The 22,422-nt window shown below is 42.8% G+C and overlaps 1 protein-coding gene across 1 annotated transcript in view; it reads right to left on the minus strand.

Moving 5' to 3' along the window:
- Nucleotides 1-22,422, minus strand: part of LOC104619437 (Krueppel-like factor 12) — a gene marked incomplete at its 3' end in the record, with an annotated part of 123,631 nt that overhangs the window by 12,769 nt on the left and 88,440 nt on the right. Inside the window, exons 3-4 of the mRNA XM_010285318.1 lie at nt 20,757-21,300; nt 3,883-4,018 (exon numbers count right to left, since the gene is read on the minus strand). Coding sequence (XP_010283620.1) covers nt 3,883-4,018; nt 20,757-21,300 — 680 coding nt within the window. The remainder of the gene's footprint in view (nt 1-3,882; nt 4,019-20,756; nt 21,301-22,422) is intronic.

A 22,422-nucleotide genomic window follows, 5' to 3' on the forward strand; every position in this document is an offset into this window, starting at 1 on the left:
TTGCTGTGTAATAAGCATCAGTGGTGTCAGGCGTATAGAGGCAAATCTGCTCTTTGTTAGAGCTACATGTCAAAATGAGTTTGTAAAACATGCTACAAAAAGGATGAAATGCTGCTTACAATGCAAAGCCCACTGAAATCTACATATTGCTGCAATATTTATTATCAGCCAGAGCATATTATTTGCGATTAATAAATTATTCTTAGTCCACATCATGGTAAAGCATAGCAACTGCCATAAAGCAGCACTGTCACATAAAGAAATTTCAGCGAAGTACCCTGCTTGAAATAATGACTTTGTTTATCTATAACTTTACATTATTGATTGGGTTTGCTGAACTGAAGAAGGACTATGAAGTCATTCCAAAAGAACTACTGAGAAGTCTGGAAGCTCAGCCAATATAAAGCTAGCAGCAAGAACGCAATTTCCCTGAGAAAAAACAGTCATACTTAGTTATGTCACAAATATGCAAGCAAATTACATTCTGTTTAAGTAAGTAAGAACTAATGCCAAACATGTGGCTTGTAGTGTCCGATTGTCACAATTTTTATTGGTAAGAACTTTTTTCTTGTAAAACTATAGTGGATGTGAAACAAAGCAGAAACGCAAGCTTCCAGTTTTAGAGGACATGAAAAGCAAAGCTTTCATATAGGCATTCCAAACTGTCCCATGACCCAGCCACATTAGGGTAATTTCCAAGACAGCAAGCTTAAAAATGGCTGTATTAAAACAACAGTTCCTCCCCAAACACTGACTAGTTGATTTCCTTCAGGTTAAAACCTTGGCATTGCTAACCCCACCTGGCAAGGTTTAGATCCAAGGGAAGATGCCGGAGCACGCAGTATCGTCCTGTCACTCCCAGCTTCAGGCATGCTGATTCCCCAGTCAGGTGCTGTGGATTGCCTTACCCTCACCTCAAACCAGAGATCTGCAGTGCTGACATGTGCGTCCCAGGCAGCTGTCTGCACTGCCTGCAGTCTGTGGAGAGGAACAGGTACTCATGGGCTTGAGTGTCCCTCTCTCTCTCCCTAAATTAGATAGCTAGAATAGGTCAAAAGTATTACTGCTTGGACATGACAACTGCTACCTGGTCCATATGCAGGGTGGTGAGATAACTAGCTTGGATGCAGATACCTACGTTGCAGATGTCTAACTAGGCAAGACAAATCCTGAACCCCACAAGACAGCACAGAGGGAAAGCCGGGAGCCTCATCAAGGCAGTATTCCACAGCCCCACACATTGTGTGAGGGGCTGCACAGGACCAACCCAAAGCAAATACCCACCACAGGGTATCTGAAATCCCTTTACTACTGGAGAATAGGTGGCAATAGGCAAGTATCTATACGTACCTATCTATACATTTATAATCCTTATGCAGGATAATTTAAAACATGTCTGAAAACCAACCAGGAAAAGGTCAAGTGTTGTCTTGCACCTGCCATCAGCATCTACAAACTAGGCTTGGTATTTTGTTCAACAAAGACAAGACAGCACAACAGCAATCCGGTACTGCAGGAGAGGATGCTGCCATCCGTTTGGAGGCTCCATGCTGTACTTCCCTGTAGTGGGAAGAGTCACAAGAGAAGACTCTCTCTCAGCAAGAAGCTATTTTTTGTTGTTAACTGTGTAACTCTCCACAGGAAAGAGCTTACAAGCTCACTTAAGAAAGAACACACTCTGTGGGACAGTATTCTAGACTCTGAGGTCCAGCCTAGCTCACTTAGGCACTCAGCTTAGACCTACACTTTACTGCCTACTGAAGCAGTCTTTCTATGCGTGCTCCTGCGCTGCCCAGTTATTCAGCAGAACAGTAGGTGCCTTTCCACGTCCTCAGAGGAAATTCCAGTCTGCTAAGTTTAGACGCTGAAATTGAGCACACAGGATCTCCCTTTGGAAGGCTTCAAAGGCACTTTCCGCTCTGCAACAAGGGTATGTAGAATGCGGGCTTTTATTTTTGGTGGACTGCTTTGCTAAATGTCTAATATTAAGGTACACATTAGATGCCAAAATTATACAGAATAGAGCCTGCCTGTAAGGCACTATATTATAGACCAAGAAAGAAATGGATTGAGTGGAGTCAGTGTAACATGCTAATGTCTCTTTTCAGCTCAGCAGCTGTATGTGTGGTGTCTGTGGCTGAAATTGAAGTAAAGATGACGACAAATTGCAGATCACAGTCAAATTAGATTTCCCTAATGGGGCTTTTGAAATAAACTAACAGATTACTGTTTAAATAAAACCTGTAACAAGGATGAGTTGATGTAATATTATTAAATTTCTTAATTTAATTCTTAAGCTCCAGAGCCAGACGAGTACTATTCAACACATTTACCTTCACAAACTGTGGAATGCATTGCGGAAAAGCTAAAAAACCTTTTCATGGTTTGACCAATTCTCTAAACGTTCAAGCAATATCAATCACAGAGAACAGTATCTGCCTGCCAGTCACATATATTAGAAGCATTTGCTAGCGTTCCGTGCTTCCTCTTTTCATTAATTAGACAGAACTATTTAGTGCAAAATCATGACGGGTTGTTTTATTTTTCTGGCTTATTATGTGTGCTATAAACTGAGAAGAAAATACTTAGCACTTCAGGGTCTGGTGTTGTAACTAGCGAATTCAAAATATGTGTGAGGCCTGTCAATCAAGCAATACTGTCACTGGTAAAGGAATCTCTCCTTCCTTTATCACTGTCAGAAGGGGAGCATGCTAATTACAGTGAGAGCCAAAGCCTTGCCTTGCCCATAGAGACCGCCCTCTCTGCTTAAGGGAATATAGCTTTGAGGATCACAGTTACTGTGCTTGACTAGAAGATGAATTAGCAGATGTCTGATCAAAACACAAAAAAAGTAGTTCCCCCTGAAACACGGCTCAGCTTCCTTTCAGCATCAGAAAATCGCTTTGGAAACATCAGCGCTTTTGGCTACTGATGGTCAGGAAAACATAACAAAACATAAGTACTTTTAGATACCACATTAAGACATTTAAAATGCATCTATAATAAATAATGTAATAACAATGTCTAATGGTCTTTATTATATTTCTTCCTATTTAATAATGTCCAGAATGCCCATATTTTGAACCTCTTAGATAAAGTAACGTGTTTTTTGGGTCTAGCACAGGCTTCAGTGCCTGGAGGCTCTAGTTCTATTTCCAGCTCTGCTTTAGACTTACAGGGTGACCTTTACGCATAACCTCATTTTCCTCACCTATAAAATGGGGATATTAATACTTATTTACCTCACAGTTGGTTCCCTTCCAGCTGCTACAGTGGCTGAGCAAGCTCATGCATCTACAGAATTGCTCATGTTCATGATAAACTTCTTTTTTTCAAACAAGCAATACAGACATTACATTAAAAACTTATTTGTCTATCTAGCGAGTAAAAGTACACAGAAAAATAAAAGCAACGGAAAAACTGTTCAAAGCCCATCACTAATTTCCTTTCAATGACATTGTCCTTCAGGAGAAATGTAGGTAGTTCCTATTTAACAGCACCTGGAATAAACTTCTTGATGCTGCTTTCAGTCAAGAAAAAATTTCATGTTTTTTGAGTGAAAGTCTAACATCCTGGTCTCTCTTTGGAGTGGATACAAAAACACTGCAAGCTTTGCAAGTAAATAAAGGGGAAGAAACAATTTCAGTTTGAAGCTTCACCTAGTAATGAGAGCGGAGAGAAAGAAAGGAAAAGAGAATCCAAGAGAGACGAGAGACACAGCCATCTCTTCCTAACGGGAACGAAGCTACACAGAAGAGATACTGGCAGGCACGCCAGCCCGCGGCTGCGGGGCACCCCTGCGGCACCACCGAGGGCCGGTGCCTCCATCGGCCTGGGAGCACCTCGGCAACACTCATCTCGCTCTGGGAATGCGATACTTACTCTTGTACTGCTCTGGCTATGGAGAGCGCTGTAGATCCAGTTTCATTAACGCTATCTAAGGTCACATTTGGCAGGTCGTCATCATCACTGTCACTTTTAATTTGTCTGGGAGATAGGCCTCGGGGGTCCATTTGTGCTGGAAAGAGACATATAATGGATTAATATGAGCGTGCTGAAATTAATCTCGTCCCAGAACAACATCAGGGTGCACAACACATCTGCTCGCCCAGGCCGGATGGCACCGCTTGCGCTGAGCTGCCCAAATCAGGCGATGGATTCGCAAAGGCATTGAGCGGTGCTACAGCCAGGCGCGAGCACTTCCAGCGGCATGCAGGCGTGCGAACACACACAGGCTACACCAACGCGTTCGGCAGATCTGAAAGAAAACTGCATACGTAATATTTGTCAAAAACTCAGTTTACCCTCAAGTTACTTATTCTGGATGTCTTCAGAAAATGAAGAGAAGGCACTAGGTCCGCTTTGCACAACACGGCACACTCGAGAGTAAATTCTACAGAAAATCTTTGATTTTGACTGTCCCTCGTGAGATAGCAGGCTGGCACCCATGTCACTCCAGTCAACTAAAAGTTAAGTGTCAGAAAATCCTCAGTGGTACTGATTTCTGAGCCAATTCGTCTCAGCCTCTGAAGGAATCTTCCCTCCACATTACACGTGGCCAAGCTGCTGCAAGTAACTTCACACAGGCGACTAACTTTCCGGTGACTGATGCTGGGTAGGTTTAGGGAGATTTTTTTTGAAAAGTCGTTATCACCTCAAGTCTTAGGAGCATCCCAAGATCAAGAATTGCAGCATTGTTTCGTCCATCCACAGCTTGCAGTATCCATCCCATATGGCAGCGGGGGCTGCAGGGCGGCCCCTGTGAGGAGAGGCCGGGGCTGCCCCGTGCCGGACACGGCTGGTTCCAGCCGGCTGCAACCCACCCACCACAGGGCATGGCTCAGGCCCGCAGCTGAGACGGGGGCACCTCAGGGAAGATGTATGTAAGAAAAAGGAAAAAAAATGCCACACAGGCAGAGCGAGGAAGAAAGTGTGAGAAAAGGCCCTGTAGACACCAAAATGAGAGGGGAAGGAGGGGAGGAGGTGCTGCTCCATGATGGAACAGAGCTTCCCCGTCACCTGGAGAGACCATGGTGGAGCAGGGGAACAGCATGAGGAGGAAGGAAGAGCAGAGAGGAGCTGTTACGTACTGACCACAACTCCCATTCCCCATCCCCCTGAAAGGAGTGAAGTTGAGCCCAGGAAAAAGGGGGCAGAGGATTGGTTCTTACCATCCTAATCTGCTTTTAATTGGCACTAAATTAAATTAATTTTCCCCAAGTCAAGTCTGTTTTGCCCGTAATAGTAATTGGTGAGTGATCTCCCTGTCTTTATCTCAACCATGAGCTCTTCCACCGTATTTTCTCCCCCGTCCTACTGAGTACAGTTGCGAGAGTGGCTGGGTGGGCGTCTGGCAGCGAGACAAGATCAACCTACCAGAGTTATGTTTTGTGCCAAAAAGAGAAGGGAAAGGAAAGGAGAGCAGAAAGGTAGGCTACCCGCTTTCCCTCTTACCCTGGCTGCTGCCCTCCAAAGGGAAGTAAGCACAATTCAAGTACAGGCAGGCGGAGGAAACCAAGAGACGGGTGTTTGTGGGACTATGGGGCATTAAGTGTGACCTGGGATAGTTCCAAGGGGAGCTGTGGGTTGCTTGTGTCGGGGGACAGACCCAGAGACAAACTTCAGAGGTGACGTAAAGAAAGAGACATTCCTCCTCACCCATGAAATACTACGTAGGATTAGTAAGTGCTGAGAGACACTGAAAGTGGCTGGAGTGGAGAGGAAAACTGGAGAGATGCTTGACCCTGCAAGGGAGGAGCAGGAAGGAAAAAGACAGGCAAAGAGATTTGTATAAAAATGTGTTAATTTTGTTTGGTCAGGTGAAATAGGGGAATCCAAGATTATTTATTTAAAGAGCTAAATGTTGCAGTTTGTTAGCTTGTGCTCTCCTGTAACACAGTGTCAGAGATCGGACACTTTCTGGGTCTTGCGATGGGCTTTTCAAGAAAGGTAGCTGTCATTCCAACTCAGCTCTGGCTAACCACAGCCCTGAACAACAGGTATCACAGGCTCCCTTTAGAGATCATGAAAAGTTCAGTGGGCCTACAGCTAGACAGCAGCTCCAAAAGTCACAGTTAAATTTCCCATTTTGCCACATTTCTTGTGTTACCGTGTTCACTGACTTTAGAAAAGGGACTGAGTTACACTGAAAAATGGGAGGGCTATAGATACTCCAAGAGCGGTGCAGCCGTATCAATAGCACTGATGGATAACTGGGCTCTCAAAAAGAAAGCACTCCCCAAATGAGTGATGACTCAAGGGACAGTTGGTCTTAAATTTTAATTTATGTCTCAGCTGTGAACACCTCTGAGTAAAAGAACAGTGAGTGATCGTAACTACCCTTCAGCTGCACTTTTTTAATGTTAAAGAACTTCCTAAAGAAAATACTATTAAAATACGTTCAGTAAGCTGCTGTGCTTCCCCTTCTGGAAGCACAGTGCATTTACAGATGCACAGTATGACTTCTATTAGCTTCCACCTAGCACAAGGTAGGTGCCTCAGTCATATTGGCTATATTTGTATGGCTTATTATTCCTTTATGTATGGTAAAGAAAACACCTTTTGCTTATCAAAGACTTTTGACAATGAACAATGACCTGCATGAGACAAACATAAAGCAATTTAGAAATTGTTCAAAACATTTAATTGTTTTAGCTAGAATGAGCACCATTATGACTGTGCTTCTTAAAATCACAACTTACCCATGATGGTATTCAATTCATACCCGAGCATCAGGGATAATCTAGTATTTGATTTAAGAGCAACTGAACCACCTAGTCAGCTGATTTAGCCCCAGAAAACTATTTGGAAAAAAAGTGCTGTTTCTGAGATGTCTTGTTGCCTAGTGTTCCTTCTTAAAAGCAACTTGAAGTATGAGATTGTTATTAGTTATTTCATTACTTCTTCAGTATTTATTAAAGTGAATCTCGTTACAAGAAGTTATATGTTTGGTTCTGTCCAATATTTAAATGCTGCTATACGTGATGCTTTTGTGAAAGCTAATGTTTGCAAATAAAATTAAAATTGTAACAAAAAACAATGTATGTTTTTTATTAACAGTGGCATAATCTGGCTCACACTATAGCAAAAGTTTTAAGCAGCTGGCTCAGAAACTTTCTTAATGCTTAAACCTAAACCTAACTTGAAATCGTGAAAGTTGTTACATAATTTAGTCTGTAATACAGGTATTATACATAAATTTTGATCACTTAAGTGTGAATACACCTACATAAAAAAAGACAGTATAAAGGTATATGAAAACCTTATAAGTTCTTGTAAGACACGCTGTTTCATTATTATTGCAGATTGCCAGCTCTTAAGATGTTATTGAGACTCCTATGGTATTTGGTGGTGATTTTTAGATTACCAGAGGAATAAGGTCGGATGAAAACTCTCAATTACATTAAAACACTACCTTCTTTCTGTTTCTGCTTGGCGAGGTAAATCCTGCTCTGTATCCACAGCCATGAAGTTGCCAACGGGGTCATGCTTTTGCACCTAGGGATAACTTGGCGCACTGGGCACGGTTTGCCCCACCAGACGCCAACATTTGAGCACATCATGAGGTGCTGTGACACTTGAGCATGGTGAGAACAAAAGGCGAGGAACAAAAACATATCAGTGGGTAAACTCAAAGGCAGGAAATTCAAGGACATTTTTGTTTTATTTTTTCAGTGAACCTAACTAAAGATGGTATCTAAATTAGAGAACAATCTAGGGTTTATTCCCTTATATTTTAATGTTCGCCCACATATATATCATTTTTTATTCCCCTCTCCATTTGTGACCTCTTCTCAGCTTGCAGACTTGGGTGGCTGAGGCATTAGGGAGCCGAGGCAACTAACCAGGAGGCTGAACTTCACCGTTACCAGCTGGTGTTAACTGCCCTGTTTTCTCATCAGCATGGCTGCAGCTGCTGCAGAGAAAAACAGCCTTTAAAGCTACTCTCCTCCCCCACATGAGCCATGTGAATAACCAGCTGGCCAAAAGCCTAACAGATACCTCCTCCTCACCACTCACTACAGTGTGAAAACTGCAGTACACGATTTTTATACATTCAGAGTTCATGACTCTTATGTCAACAGCTCTGACTTTCTCTTGGACATCTAAGAACAACTGTCGAACTGCTGGCACCAAGGTTTATAAATACCAGCCGCAGCTCATAAACACTGAATTAAGAGTAATTACTGGCCTAATGAACATCAAACAGGAAAGAATGAAGAGATTCAGGCAAGAGATAATTTAGCAAATGAGATGAAAAAGGTGGAGGACAAGTGAGTAATGGAATGCAACTGGCAAGCAAGGTGGAGGAGAGCCCACAAAACACGCCAGTGCATTTTAACCTCCTTTCGTGCTGTACCTTGCTCTGACGACCAAGCTTTTTCTTTGAACTTAGGATCATGGGTCCAGAAGGGACCCAGCTGGGTCACTGAATCGAGTCGTCCCTATCATAGGCAGATACATTTAATTAATAAAGCTCAGGCCCTAAAAATGAGCTGGTTTTCTTGCCCTTGACACTCCTCTTGAAAGGCAAGATTTGTCTGACAGAGCTATCTGGTGGTTTTGTGAACTGTCAATGAGGCTAAGGCGAGGCAAGCAAAAAGAAACAAGTCAGAGACTGCTTTCGTGGGACAAAGGTGTCATTGAAAGTGTGCACAGGAGCTACAGAAGCAAGCTGTTTGCACTCCATGCTGAAAAGACTGGCGAGCCAAGGGAGTTATTTAAGAAAGTCTGCCAGTGCTGAAGGCACATCGCTTTCGATCCTTGTTAGACTCAAAAAACAATTATCCTTTTTGCTAAAGAAAGTACAGAGAATTGCTCTTGATGCATGTACATATATGCAATCACTTCTCAATGGCCCCTTTGCGAAACTGTACCAAAAAGCAGTTTCCCTTTGGGCAGTAGCAGCGAATTCACACTCTGCGCTTGTTTTAAGGTACAATGTGCAAATGGGTCTCACATAAGGCACATACCAGCCTGTAAATACTCCAGAACTTGGTCTACCATAATTAATATTGTATCTGCCAACCGTCAGTTGCCAGTAGGAAAAAAATCTGATCTGGATCAGATATAAGCCTGCTTCTATTTCTATCAAACTAAACAGTTTTTGTCTAAAACTTATGCTGCCTATGGGGGCCAGACAATACCTGATCCTGTTTCTCAGGACAAAACTGCCCCTCCTGCAATGCTGGAAGAGATTCAAACTTGCACAGCAAATTTCCAATGAGCACTGATTGAATTTGTGCTTTCTGGCAGCACATGCCTGTGCTGGTTTTGACATGGTATGGGTTTAGCCATGTCATGGAGGCAAAATCTCCAGGGAGGATCCAGCCTGATGGCTGCTAAGGGCATACAAACCCCTCAGAATAGGATGCAGCCTCCACCTTCCCAGAGGAATAACCTGACCACAGGGCCATGCCATCAGGGGGGTTTTCTCCTTCTCCACTCTCTGGAGTGGTGCTCCTGTCCACATCGGGGCATCTCTTAGGAAAGAGGGACTGCGGATTTAAATCCCTCCAGGCTGATGAGAGCCCAGCACGCCTCCTCTCACTTCTCACACACGTGCTGGTGTTACTGGGCTGCTGGGTAAATGCTATCCCCTGTCTGTGTTATTCGGGCTCCACCCAAATACATCCTAACCGCTTTGCTTCTTTCCAGTGATTATTTAGGGATACGTAGCTCAAGTGCTCTGACCTGGTCAGACTGGGGCAAGGCCAAGCGCCATCAGATATCCTGCAGCTGGACGCCTGTAGGTGGCCAAAATCTGTGCCATTCTCGGCCTGAAAAGGGCCATACACTGACATACTGCTATCACTGCTGGCAGTTCTCAGTTACCACAACCCAATTTATTTTCTGCACTCAAACTTCCTGTAAGTGAAAGGGATGAAAACTCATCCCATCAGTAGGCTCACGAAGACCCACTAGACATAATTTCACGTCTACATACTGTCTTTGATTTAAAGGCAAATATGAGCCCCTTGGGTTAAAGATGAATGAAATATTTAAGAGCAGGATAAAACTAAGTACCCATCAGGAGTTTTGCTTCTCTTTATAGCTAAGTCACATAGTATTAATGAATGCCAAAATGACTCATTATGAAATGAAGCTTGCTGGTGTGAAAGCAGAGAAAGAAAATTTCAGCATCCTGAAATACGGAAGCCTCTGGCTCACTTTATCTTAAAACCTCAGTTTTCTGCATTAAGTTAACTTCTCTGCTAATAACTGTGTAAACATACACACATGTAAGCCTGCTGATACACATTATAATAAAAACTGAATCGTGCTTAGTTATTCTCTTAAAATAATTAAAAATCTATTTCTGCTTTTTGAAAGAATTTCCAAAATCAGAGTCCATTTGCTTTTCTTTCACTTTGCTTTTCTATTAAACTCCCCACCCTGCTTTCTCTGAAGGATGCCCAATATTCAACCCGCTAATCAAAATGATTGCTCATGACGGGATTTCCAAGCGGCTCTGAGATCCACCCACTAGACTCGCCAGCCACAAGCAGGGTTACACAGGTCTGCAGCGGGGAGAGTAACACCAGGGCCTGTGCTAGGTGAGACGTCAGCCTGGGTGGTGGGGAGGCCCCTCTGGGCTTGCTAGCTCTGATATACACCCAGACTTTTATCGCAATGGATGTCTAAGTTATGCAGAAACGTGAGGTACCTCAGATAAGCCAGAAAGAGTCATGCTTGCTGTTGCCAAATGTCTCTTAGAAGCTCCTCCCCAGTTGCTTCCAGCACATGCTGGCACACGGCAGCTACAAGAAGACAATCTCTAGCTGTAAGCCACAGTCGCTTTGCACCAACCTCCATTAGGAATGAAAAACCAAATACTACCCGACACACCAAAAATTACACTTACAAGAATCTCATTAGCACTGCTGTTACACGCAAGTGTGTCCATGAGTCTGCAGAGCTGGAAGGACTGAAGTAACAAAGTGACATTTGCTGCCAAACTCTTAGAGGATGGTATTCGAAAATATGGTTAAGAAAATTACATGGCACTTGTGCTTTAGCACAATATGCTACAATCTGCCAGCATCAGAAACACTGTGAAAGATGTAGTTTGAACCTAATAATGCTAATCTGCCACTCACAATGACCCCATGTCCCAGTGTCACCTAACCATACATTTCCATCAGCCCTGTCCCTCTCAGAGCCCTGGACATCAGGAGCTGGGTGACTCTGGGAGGGAGGAGCCTCTCACCTCCTGTCTTCAGGCACCTGCATTGCCAATACAGCTGCCCCAACCTTCCTATACACCCAGCGGAGGCAGATGGGTGCCTTCAGGGGTGCTGAGCCCACCCGCCTCTGTGGACTGCACAGGGAATATGGTGGTGGTGACCCCCCCTTCCTTCTCTCGCCAGGTGCTGGGGTACTGACCCTGGCAGAGGAAAGTGGCTCGGCGCCCTGTTGAGCCACAGCGGACCCGCTCCTTGCTGGGAAGGGGAGGAGAGGAGCCTTCGCCATGTGATTCCATCATGCCTTGGTTTCCTGGGAAAGGAGCAAAAGTGTCTGAGGGATCCCAGTAAGTGCCTGAAGATGGGACCAGAGCAACAGCACTGCACAGCCTCGCTTGGTCCCCGTCTGCCACCGTTCACTTAATGCCATAGAAGTGCCTCTTTCCCCAGCAGTGACGCTGGAGAAAATGATCTTTGGCCTCAGGGCCCTAGTGGGCAAATCTGGAGGAGTAGTTCACAGGGGAACACAGTAATCATCATTAAAACCAGTAATCTGCCAACAGTTATGAATATTGTAGTGTCTAAACCATAACTTTGGTCTCTACATTTGGCATACAACACAGTTCAGTACCTGAAATATCACAAGAAGGAAACTGCTGGCCAATAGCAACTTCTTTTGCTCTTTCTTAGACTGACACTATTTCATATACCTCCGATAAAAAAATCTGGGTGGACCAAACACCAGCTAGAGGGACAGACTCATCTCCATCCTTCTTGGTTACTCTTGGAAAATAGGCTTTACAACCGTGCAACCCCAGCCTCATCCTGTAGCTTGACATCTGTCTCCAGACTGGACACGAGTGAACAATTCCCTTCTTGACAGGTTTACAGAGAACAGGAGCCCGACATCGAGTCCCCCAGCAGGAGAACGCCAAAAGAGAACATCACAGACACCACTGCGCATTTTGAACAGTGGAGCAATACTTCCCGATGCAGATGTACACAAGCTATTCGAAAGTAAGCTCTCAGAGACTAAGTGTTATACTTGGGTTTACTTAACATGTTTTAGGAAACCAAACCCTGGCTTTATGGACCTAACAAATGCACTCATTGTGGGAATGATGGCATTCATAATTTTATCCTCCTAAGCTGGTGCATACTATATGAAGCACGTATATGGCATTTTTCTTCCTATTTAAAGTTCACTATAAGCGCTTTATGTGTTGGAAAATGCTCTGAGCGCACCTACCAGGTTTTCCTTCAAAACAGCTTGGTGTCTGGTAGGGGCAGCAGAATTGGTCGATTTATTTCATAAAACTTTATGTACAAAGCAGCAGTAACCATGAACTTAATGGTTAGAATATAGAGTCTACGAGGGTAATTTTTATTACAATTTATAACAAGATTACCCATACTGCACAGTTTTTGGATTTTACTGAGATTTTATGGGACTATATGGCTAAAGCAGTTAACTGCACCCAGCATAGCTACGGTTCACGGAGAATGGGAATTGGCACTGAACACACAGTGTAACTAATCTACCAGAGAATATTAATTGCTATCATCCAATCAAAGGCAATATTTAAAATCATTTGACCAGTCAAATAATTTGCCATAAACCTGTAAAAGAATAGCTGTGTGGAGAAATACAGCGGTGAGAGTGATTGCATGGATGTAATATATGCACGTATTTAACCATCTCTGTTATTGGGTTGTATACATAAACATACAATACTATTTTTTTAAACAAAGGACTTTTCTCTAAGATATTTGAATGCCACAAGACCTCATCTACACAAAAAATAAAGTACTCAGACTAGTGAGATTTACATCTCGCTGAGCATCCAATATACAAATACTCTATCACCAGAAGTAAACAGGGAAAACAGTAAGGACAGCATATATTTAATATTAAATAAAATATTGCAAAGCCACTACAAAACAGTAGCAGATTGCAATTTACACACTGCAACAGTCTAGAGATATTTTAGACACCAGAAAGTTTCCAGCATGTTGGTCCAAGGCACAATAAAACCCAAGGCAGGGATAAAATAAATAAGAAGTTTTATGCATGTGTTTCTGTAGCATCCAAACTTGTGGGATAAAAGCAACTAGATCGAAGCTCATCCCTGGTGAGAGTACAGAGCTGAAGGACCAGAAGCATTCTTTGCATAGAAGAGAAGGAATTATCAGCTTCCAAAAGGTGCAGGGACTCAGGATATGTTGAAATGGACTTCCTCATCTTCCTTACACAAACAAAGTTGGAATACATATCTTCCTCACTCCCTTCCCCAAACCTGCTCCTAGTTAAAAGCATAGATGATGTTAAATCCACTGCTGATAAATCTTAGAAGAGCATGTGCTTCTATAGTGGAAAAACCTAAGCACGTCACCAGGGAGTCACGAGAAGTATGACTTTTCTGGAGATTTACACAGAACACTGTTTATGGGACTCCCCATAGTCAATGAAGCTTCTTTGTCTTCAGGCAACCTCCTTCTCAATTTCAAATACCACAGCATATCTTGTAACCTCTGTTTTAACTCTCCATTCTGGTAAGAATTACTATTTACTCTAGCTCTCAAATATATGCACCATCTCCAGTAACACAGGTCCCACCCTGAACCCAAGCCTCTCCTCTGCCTGCTTCTCTTCCTGACTAGCCATTGCCAACCTGCTTCTCCTTTCCAAGAACCACTAATATTTCTTCCAGATGAACCAAGGAAATAGGGGGAGAGAGATTCAACATTTTGGGGGGCAGAAGGGTGGAGGTGGACAGGCTGGAATACTTACAGCCGCAACAGATTTTTGTGCATAACAACAGCTAAAGTAGAAACTTTCCGCTTCAATGCAACTCAAATCCAAAATAACCATCTACTAAAATGTAGAAAGGATAATCGCTTCACATGAAATAAAAAAGGCAACACTACTGGTTTTAATTAAGAGTCTCGTCCATAGCATAATTTATACAAACAGACCATATAATCTGACCTTTAAACATAAGGAACGGTTCTCTAAATTTCTAACTTTGTACTACAAATCGCGTTTACTTTTGTGGAATAAACTTTACAGTAGGCAGAAATAACAGGCTGTACTTTAAAAAAAGAACCAAGGGCAGTGAATAATGTAATCTAGTGGTATTACCGGTTTTAAGTCGCACAAAAATTTGTAGCAAAAGATACTACATTTACTACTAATTAATGGAGCCATAGCAAGCAATATGGCATGTGTAAACTGTGAAAAGACACAATCTGTGTATTTCTGCTAGGTCTATACACAGACATAGTAACATAAAGATAGTCCATGCCAACGTCATTACAGCTGTTTATGTACATGGGAAGCAAACTTCAGTTAGCAAATTTAAATTTGTAATGTTCTGACCACCGGATTTTGCAAGTGGTTGTGTCTTCTGAAAACTTTAAAATCCGCAAGAGTGAGAAACCAAAAACTTGAACCCAAAACCCCAGAAATACCAAAGCTGCACAGGTCCTTCGTGCACCATCATCAGGAGGGAGCTTCTAAAAGGCCCTTTAATGAATGGAGCAACTCTTCTGAACTACAGAAAGCAATTTTCAATGACAGTAGCTTTGGCAAAACCTGCTGCTAGAGGGACGTGATTTGCCATGCATATCTTCTGAAAGCAAAGCACTGGAAAGACTCAGGCGAATGGAACCAGAAACAGCGTAGGGGAACGTGTTGCTGCCGTGGTGGGCCCTTTCGCTCCTGTCTGTCCGAGTCTCTCCTTGTTTCCCTCCACCCCACCCAGATCTCTTTTCTACCCTCCTTTTGCTTCTTCCCCCTTCCTCTGCCTCAACTCTTTCCCATTTTTCCTCCTGAACTTGTTCACACATCTGTAGCCATCTCAACGCCTCTCCTTTTCTCCCCCTCTCCCTTCAATCCTGCCCTCTTCCCACTGCCCAGCCCCTTCCAACCTCCTCTTTGCCTTTTCCCAGCTACAATTTTTTTTGCTTTGCCCCTTAAGGGGTCTCATTATTTTTTTTTTCAGATCTCCAAACCTGGCTTGGCTTGGTTTCCGCAACTGCTTATAAAGACAAAAAAAAAGACAATGGTCCAAACCAAACTTGAGGTTCATGGCACAGAACCACAAAAGTTCTAAAGTTTTTTACCAAAAAATGCTGGAATAAATTTTTCAACATGGAAAATGCTACATTTTTTTCTCTACGCTCAGTCTCAGGAAGAATGGAATATTTTTTTCTTTAAACTTTCCCCAAAAAGAAAGGAAAAAAAAAAAAAAAAAGCCTGAGGCAGACATGGGGCTTGAAAAATGTTAGCCTAAATGGTTAGCACAGAGGCAGACTTTGAGCAACTGAAGACAGGGTTTTAATGGAAAACATCAGGCAACCTTATCTATAGGTGCTGCTACCTGCTGTGCCTCTAATTACACCTTTTAGCAACCCTCACCATTACTGAACAGGGAGAAAAAAAGGCGAGGAAGGAGTTTTTCATGGGATTTTAATGCTCTGGAATACTTTAATGTATCATAATGTCTAGTGGTCACCACCTACTCCATGCAGAAGAAAAATCTGCAAGGGCTTTTTAAGGCTTTACATGACAAGACAAAAGTGGTGACCACCAAAGCAAGTGACCTTCATCTCTTTGCCACATTGTAGGGGGTGGCAGAGAATGCAGCCCAGACCCGTAGTGCCCACAGAGACTTAAGAGTCACAGAATGGTTTAGATTGGAAAACACCCTTAAGATCATCCAGTCCAACTGTTAACCTAGCACTGCCAAGTCCACTACTAAACCATGCCTCTAAGAACCACATCTACACGACTTTTAAATACCTCCAGGGATGGTGACTCAACCACTTCCCTGGGCAGCCTGTTCCAATGCTTGACAACCCTTTTGGTGAAGAAATATTTCCTAATATCAAATCCAAACCTCCCCCAGTGCAACTTGAGGCCATTTCCTCTCATTCTATCGCTAGTTATTTGAGAAAAAGACTGACGCCCACCTCACTACAACCTCCCCTCAGATAGTTGTAGAGAGCGATAAGGTCTCTCCTCAGCTTCCTCTTCTCCAGACTAAACAACCCCAGTTCCCTCAGCCGCTCCTCATAAGACTCGTGCTCTAGACACTTCATTAGCTTTGCTGCCCTTCTTTGGACACACTCCAGCATTTCAATGTCCTTCCTGTAGTGAGGGGCCCAAAACTAAACACAGTATTTGAGGTGCAGCCTCATGAATGCCAAGTACAGCGGTACAATCACTTCCCTAATCCTGCTGGCCACACTATTTCTGATACAAGTCAGGACGCTGTTGGCCTTCTTGGCCACCTGGGCACACTGCTGGCTCATGTTCAGCCGGCTGTCAACCAGCACCGCCAGGTCCTTTTCATCTGGGCAGCTCTCCAGCCACTCTTACCCAAGCCTGTAGCATTGCATGGGGCTGTTGTGACCCAAGTGCAGGACCCTGCACTTGGCCTTATTTAACCTCATAGAATTGACCTCGTCCCATCGATCCAGCCTGTCCGGATCCCTCTGCAGAGCCCTCCTACCCTCCAGCAAACCAACACTCCCATCCAGCTTGGTGTCACCTGCAAACACTGTGGGAGCACTCGATCCCCTCACCCAATTCATCAATAAAGATATTGAATAAGACCATCCCCAGAACCGAGCCCTGGGGAACACCGCTTGTGACAGGTCGCCAGCCGGATTTAACGCCGTTCACCACAACTCTCTGGGCTCGGTCATCCAGCCAGTTCTTTACCCAGCAAAGGGTACACCTGGCTCCCGTCCCCTCGATGCCCCCACAGCTCTAACATGTTACTACGCTTTGCGCTATGAAATAATGTGAGGATTAGCTTGTAGGGGCCAATGTGCACAGCCGGGTTGGCGCTGCGAGGGCAGCACACAGAGACTCCCACTTTGGGGGTCTCCCTGGGATGGTATCTCCCCAGCAGGTGCATCAGGGGGGTGTCAGGAGGGGAACGTCCACAGTTGGCAGGGTGTCCGCACACAACTGTGTGTGTGCACATATGCGAGTGTTGTGGGATTACAGAACAGTGTGAGAAATTTGTAGGAATTTACTAAGATTTCGTAAATGATTTGCGCTGTATTACCAATACTGAACATACCATCTAGTGATTAATTTCTAATTATGTGTTGTTAATAAATTCCTAAAGAAGCTTTAATCCTGATTTTGATTTACACTAGGTGAACTGAGAAGTTTTTATCCTGCAGTCTGACAGAAGGGTGCTGTTGTAGCATGATGCCCCTGGCTCCCATTGCTTCCCTTGTGGTGTAGCACATGGCACAGAACCTGATGGGATGTTGCCGGCAGCTTATATATACAAAAGCTAATTCTCTGCAAACCCAAACCCATCTGCTTTTCAATGCTGCAGAAAGGGTTTGATTTAATGAGAAACCTTGCAAGTGAAAAATAGAAGAGAGGAGGCAGGACAGAGTGCAGAAAAGGAGATCTGACACTCTCCTGAGGGAAGGTGCAATGGAGAAGGCCAGGATGAATGATGCCATGGAGAAGGATGTGCAGTGGCAGAGGAGGAGATGACAGTACGGGTTAGAAATATCAACAGGTAAGGAGGGAGAGATGAAGCAGAGCTGCTGAAACCGGCACTCAAAGAACAGTCAGTAAGTTGGGAAGGACTAGAAAAAATGGAAAAATAGAAAAAGAAGGGGAAATAGAAGAGGAGGTAGTGATTTCTTGTGCTGGAGGGAAGAGAGAATTCAAACAGAGCATGAAGAAAGAAGTATTTGCTTAAACTGCCTAGAAAAGCAGCCGCCGGGAGGGCAGTTTTGTCTGAGAGAGAGAAAGGTGGACTGCGAAGCATCAAGGGAAGCAGAAAGCCACCAGAGCAAAATGCCTGGAGGCAGGATTAGAGGGATGGTGGTGGCCTGAGAAGTTTTTGCAATAAAATTAAAAATTAAATGGTTCTAGTCAAACCTGGAAGGAAAATGAAAATTCACCACAAGGAAAATAAAACTGGGAATAACAAGGAAAAAACCTTTCTCCATATCCTGTTTCTTGCATTTTTTCCCAAGTGTACCTGTACCTAGAAAAACAGAAGAGATCTGAATTTAAGTATGATGTAATATTCATTAAGTTTAGCACTGAAAGTATGTCTGTTCAGGAAAGTGTTTAAGTCTCATTAAAGTGAAAAGGATTTACACACAGGCTAATGTAAAATATAACTTTAACTCCTTCCCAATCACACTCCTGGATCATTAACATGGTCTATGATTTAGCACCAAGGCAGCAACAATGCAGAGATTATGTGACAAATGCTGTCGATACTATCTGTGTATCGACTGGTTCATTCAGCATGCATATTTTTTTGTTTCTGAAAATGATGAATATTCATGTAAAACTTGAAAGTTGTGACTCTGGGTGATTCTGAGCCTGCATCTCTCCTTCAGATGGTAGAGGATTAGCCACCAATTCAATTTGACAGCAATGTCCTGTTAGCATCTGTGTACATTTATTTCTTGTTTTCAGCACGAGACCTAACCACTGAAGGGAAGTTAGCCTGCGCATATACGAAATTTATTTAATTGGTTAATTTGTGCAATATCATTGTATTTTATTATTTATGTTGTTTTATGTTAAAGGAAGAAAAACACACTCCAGAAAAAGCTGACAAAAGATAACTACATAGGGTGGATTGTTGCCCATTATTCTCTATTGTATTTATTCAAATTAACCTAAACATTTATATCAAAAGAATTAGTGATAGCAAAATATGTATAATTGATGAGAAAAAAAAAAATTAAAGAATGCTTAATCCCTCTTTTTCTTTAGCTGTACATTAATAAGTGCTGCAGGGCTGGTTAACAATCTCTGCCAGTAACAGCACAAAGGCAATATTGTCAGGACAGCTCAGGAGGCCTGGAGCCTGTGGGCTGAAATCCCTATAGCACATTAAATTCTGGAATTTTGTTGACGAAACTGGGGTAGTGAAGTTCCAGTTTTACAGGATCAGGAGGTGCTTCCCATAGAGGAGACTATTACCAGAGCCAACTAGCAGCTTTGAAAAGAAAACAAATAGGAAAAAATCCAGATGAGCTCAAGGTCAGGTGTGGCTCAAAGCTCCAAAACCAAAATACAGACTAAAACTTCCTTTTTTTTTTTTTTCTTCCTGTTTTTTTCTCAGACAACATGGTGAAACATTCTGCTTTCATTCATCATTTCTTGATGTAATGGCACAATGTCCTAAAATTAGGTCACAGTATGAAGTGCAACAAAACTTCTCAAACCATCATTTTGAGGTGTAAAAGCTGAACCAAGATCAGCTATGAGCTCATTTCCTATGGTCCAAGCCTGTTGAGAGGGCACATTCCACACTCAGGTAGTGAGGGAATGGGAGGAGAACCAAAGATGTATGGACAATGGGATGCTACTAAACACCAGAATGACCCATCACTGTAGTCATATACAATAATGCACAGTCACCAGTATATCAAAACTAGACACGCGACTTGAAGAAGAAAGGTCTTTTAGCTGTACAGATGCATTAATTATACAATCAGGTACACAAGAGTTGTTGTAAGATGTATTACTAAATGCCTTGTAGTCTCATAAGCCCTAAAGTAAGGTTATCTGTCAATACGCTCGCTTTCCATCTCAAGCAATACCTCATTTCAGGGGAGAATTAGCCATATTTTATTCACTCATACGTGATGAACCTCGAAATGAGTCTCTCTCATTCTTTCCCTCGTGCTCCCATCTCTACCATGAATGTCTTCTTTTTATAAAGAAGCTATGCGTTTCCAAGTATCTGGGCACATCTGTTTTCTCTTTTCTTCCTCCACCCATCATGTCACCATCTCTAACAAGTTTTTGCTCTCCCAGTAACTGTTATGTTCTCATTTTTTCTTGCTCTCCAGCTCCCCTTTCTGTGTTCTTTGGACACCTCTCCAAGAGTGTATCTGTCCTTCTGGCATGTGCTTTCTTCCTCCCCTCACACCTCCGTGTGACTCTCAGGTCCTGTGTCTGCAAAACTCATTCCCAACATATACAGTCCGTGTGGTTTCCTTCCCTTCTGCTGTTTAATCTGGAAGAAAAAATCCAGTTCAAAATATCACACTGCCACTCCTTGAGCTTAATAAAACCTACCTCTCTGCATCTGCTACTGCTCTTTGGTCCAAAAGCCTGTTCTTCTCACGTTCCTACAGCCCAGTGATTGCTTTCTCTTTGCATGGAAACAATCTCTCTGATGTTCCTTCCCCTGCCAAATCTGTATCAGCTGGTGAGTTTTCCATGTTCATCTATGGTGTTTTACATATTGTATCTATTCCGTTGCCCTACTTCTTCAGGTTCTGGGGAGGTTTTATTCCTCTCAGGACAAAACTTGCCGTGAGTTGTCCCAGCATCTAACACCACTGCTGACCTCAATTTTTATGAAAACACTTATTTATTTTAAAGAGCATCAGGGATAAGACTTTTAAAGATTCCTCCCAACAGTGTAAGTTACATGTTTTTTTCAGCAAATGACACAGTACGTTTGGAAACCAACAGCTTTATAACACTGTTATATTCTCCTCATACAAGAGCCGTTTTAGAGATGCCACAGATGCACAAAACTGATTCCACCTTACCTTTGACGTGGCTTCTCCCATCCTCCAACAGTGGTACTACTATAGTGTTGTTCATATTCCCAGGTGATCTCACAGCTGTATAGACAACAGGTACCGACTGTACCACCACGGGGATACGGTGCACATGACTCATTTTGTTGGACTGCAAGTTCATGGGGCTTGAAGGTGGTACTGGATGGATAATGTGCAAAAACTGCTGGCCTCCAACACCAGATGCAGAGGCCACAAGAGGACCTGGAGTTAATACTGATGGTACAGATGCCGCTGAGGATACCGATGTTATTACTGTGGGTGATGAAGCTGGCCGACTAGAAGAAGAAGAAGTAGAAGTAGAAGAAGGGGAGGAGGCTGATGCTGTCATGGAAACTGGTGAAGATGAAGCTGCTGTAGGGGATGACCTGGCTTTGTTTATTGACAAGTCCACTGGTTCAGTCTGTGTTTGGAAATGGTCTGTAGATAATGAATCCTCTGCAGGGTCTGCCTTCATGTTGTTTAGTAACAAGGGTACAGCTTCCATATCTGGGTAGTTGTGGACGTTTGGTGACTGTTGAGGAAGGACAAACAGACATAGTTACATATGTGGCTAGAGATGACTTGCATACCCAATTGCTAACACACATCATACAACTTGGTCATGAAAGACACAGGATTTGCTTCCTTTTCTTGTGTCAGATCATAATTTTAAAGGACAAATCACGCTAGAAAGAACAGACATGTTCAGTCTGAACATATTAAAAAAACATATTTTAAAAAAGTTCTACTCCCATTCCTTAGAAGGTGGCAGGATTAACTGTACAAAATCACCCTGTTTCTTTGCACTACACAAAGTCATTGGTGACAAATACCTACCTTTTTTATTTTAATTTATTAAAATTTAGTATCTCCACAGGTAACCACTATTTATATTGCCAGGATTTTTCTTCCCAACATCTATCTTTAAGCTACAGCCTTACTCTCTTGTGTCATCCCCAATGGACATGAAGAAAAGCTGGTTACCACCATTTGTCAAACAACCTTCTGTGTGCTTGAAGACTGTAATTTCACCCTACTTGTCTACCTTCATCCAGACTAGGCAGACCTTGCTGCTTCTTTCTGTCGTAAGTCACCTTTAGAAGAAGAAGCTTTAGCACTCGTTTGCTCTTTGCAGTGATCTTTGTAGTTTTGTCCACCCCACTTTTCAGAAGGTGGTGCGTTATGCTAAACACAGTCCTTCAGTTCTATGTTTGACTTTTTGCATTCTGCATGGTTACTGATAATGAACTTACAGGTCAGTACAGAGCCCCATTGCATGGCTGTCCTGTTACAGGCAGCAATGGGGCTACAGTGGTTTGTTATTCTGAATTAGCATATCAGGTAGCCTTTCCCAATGTTATACTTTTATTTTTTTTATTTTTCCATATAAATAAAGAACAATTTTCCTGACTTCGCAAAATAATTTTATGCTTTAGACCAACTATTTCAAAGCTGATTGGTCTAAATTTATCCTAGACTGGTACTATCTGCTACTTCTATAGCTTTCTTCCTTATTTCCATCATCAGAGAGGTTAATAGAATTTTTGAATAATGTTAGGCCAAAGATAGAACCCCGGAGGAGCTCATTTGATATATCTTTCCTTTTTGATAGTACCTCATTAATAACTACTCTTTAAAAATGTTTTTTCAAGTA

The sequence above is a fragment of the Phaethon lepturus genome, unplaced genomic scaffold (assembly GCF_000687285.1).
Source record: "Phaethon lepturus isolate BGI_N335 unplaced genomic scaffold, ASM68728v1 scaffold714, whole genome shotgun sequence".
Classification (NCBI taxonomy): Eukaryota; Metazoa; Chordata; class Aves; order Phaethontiformes; family Phaethontidae; genus Phaethon; species Phaethon lepturus.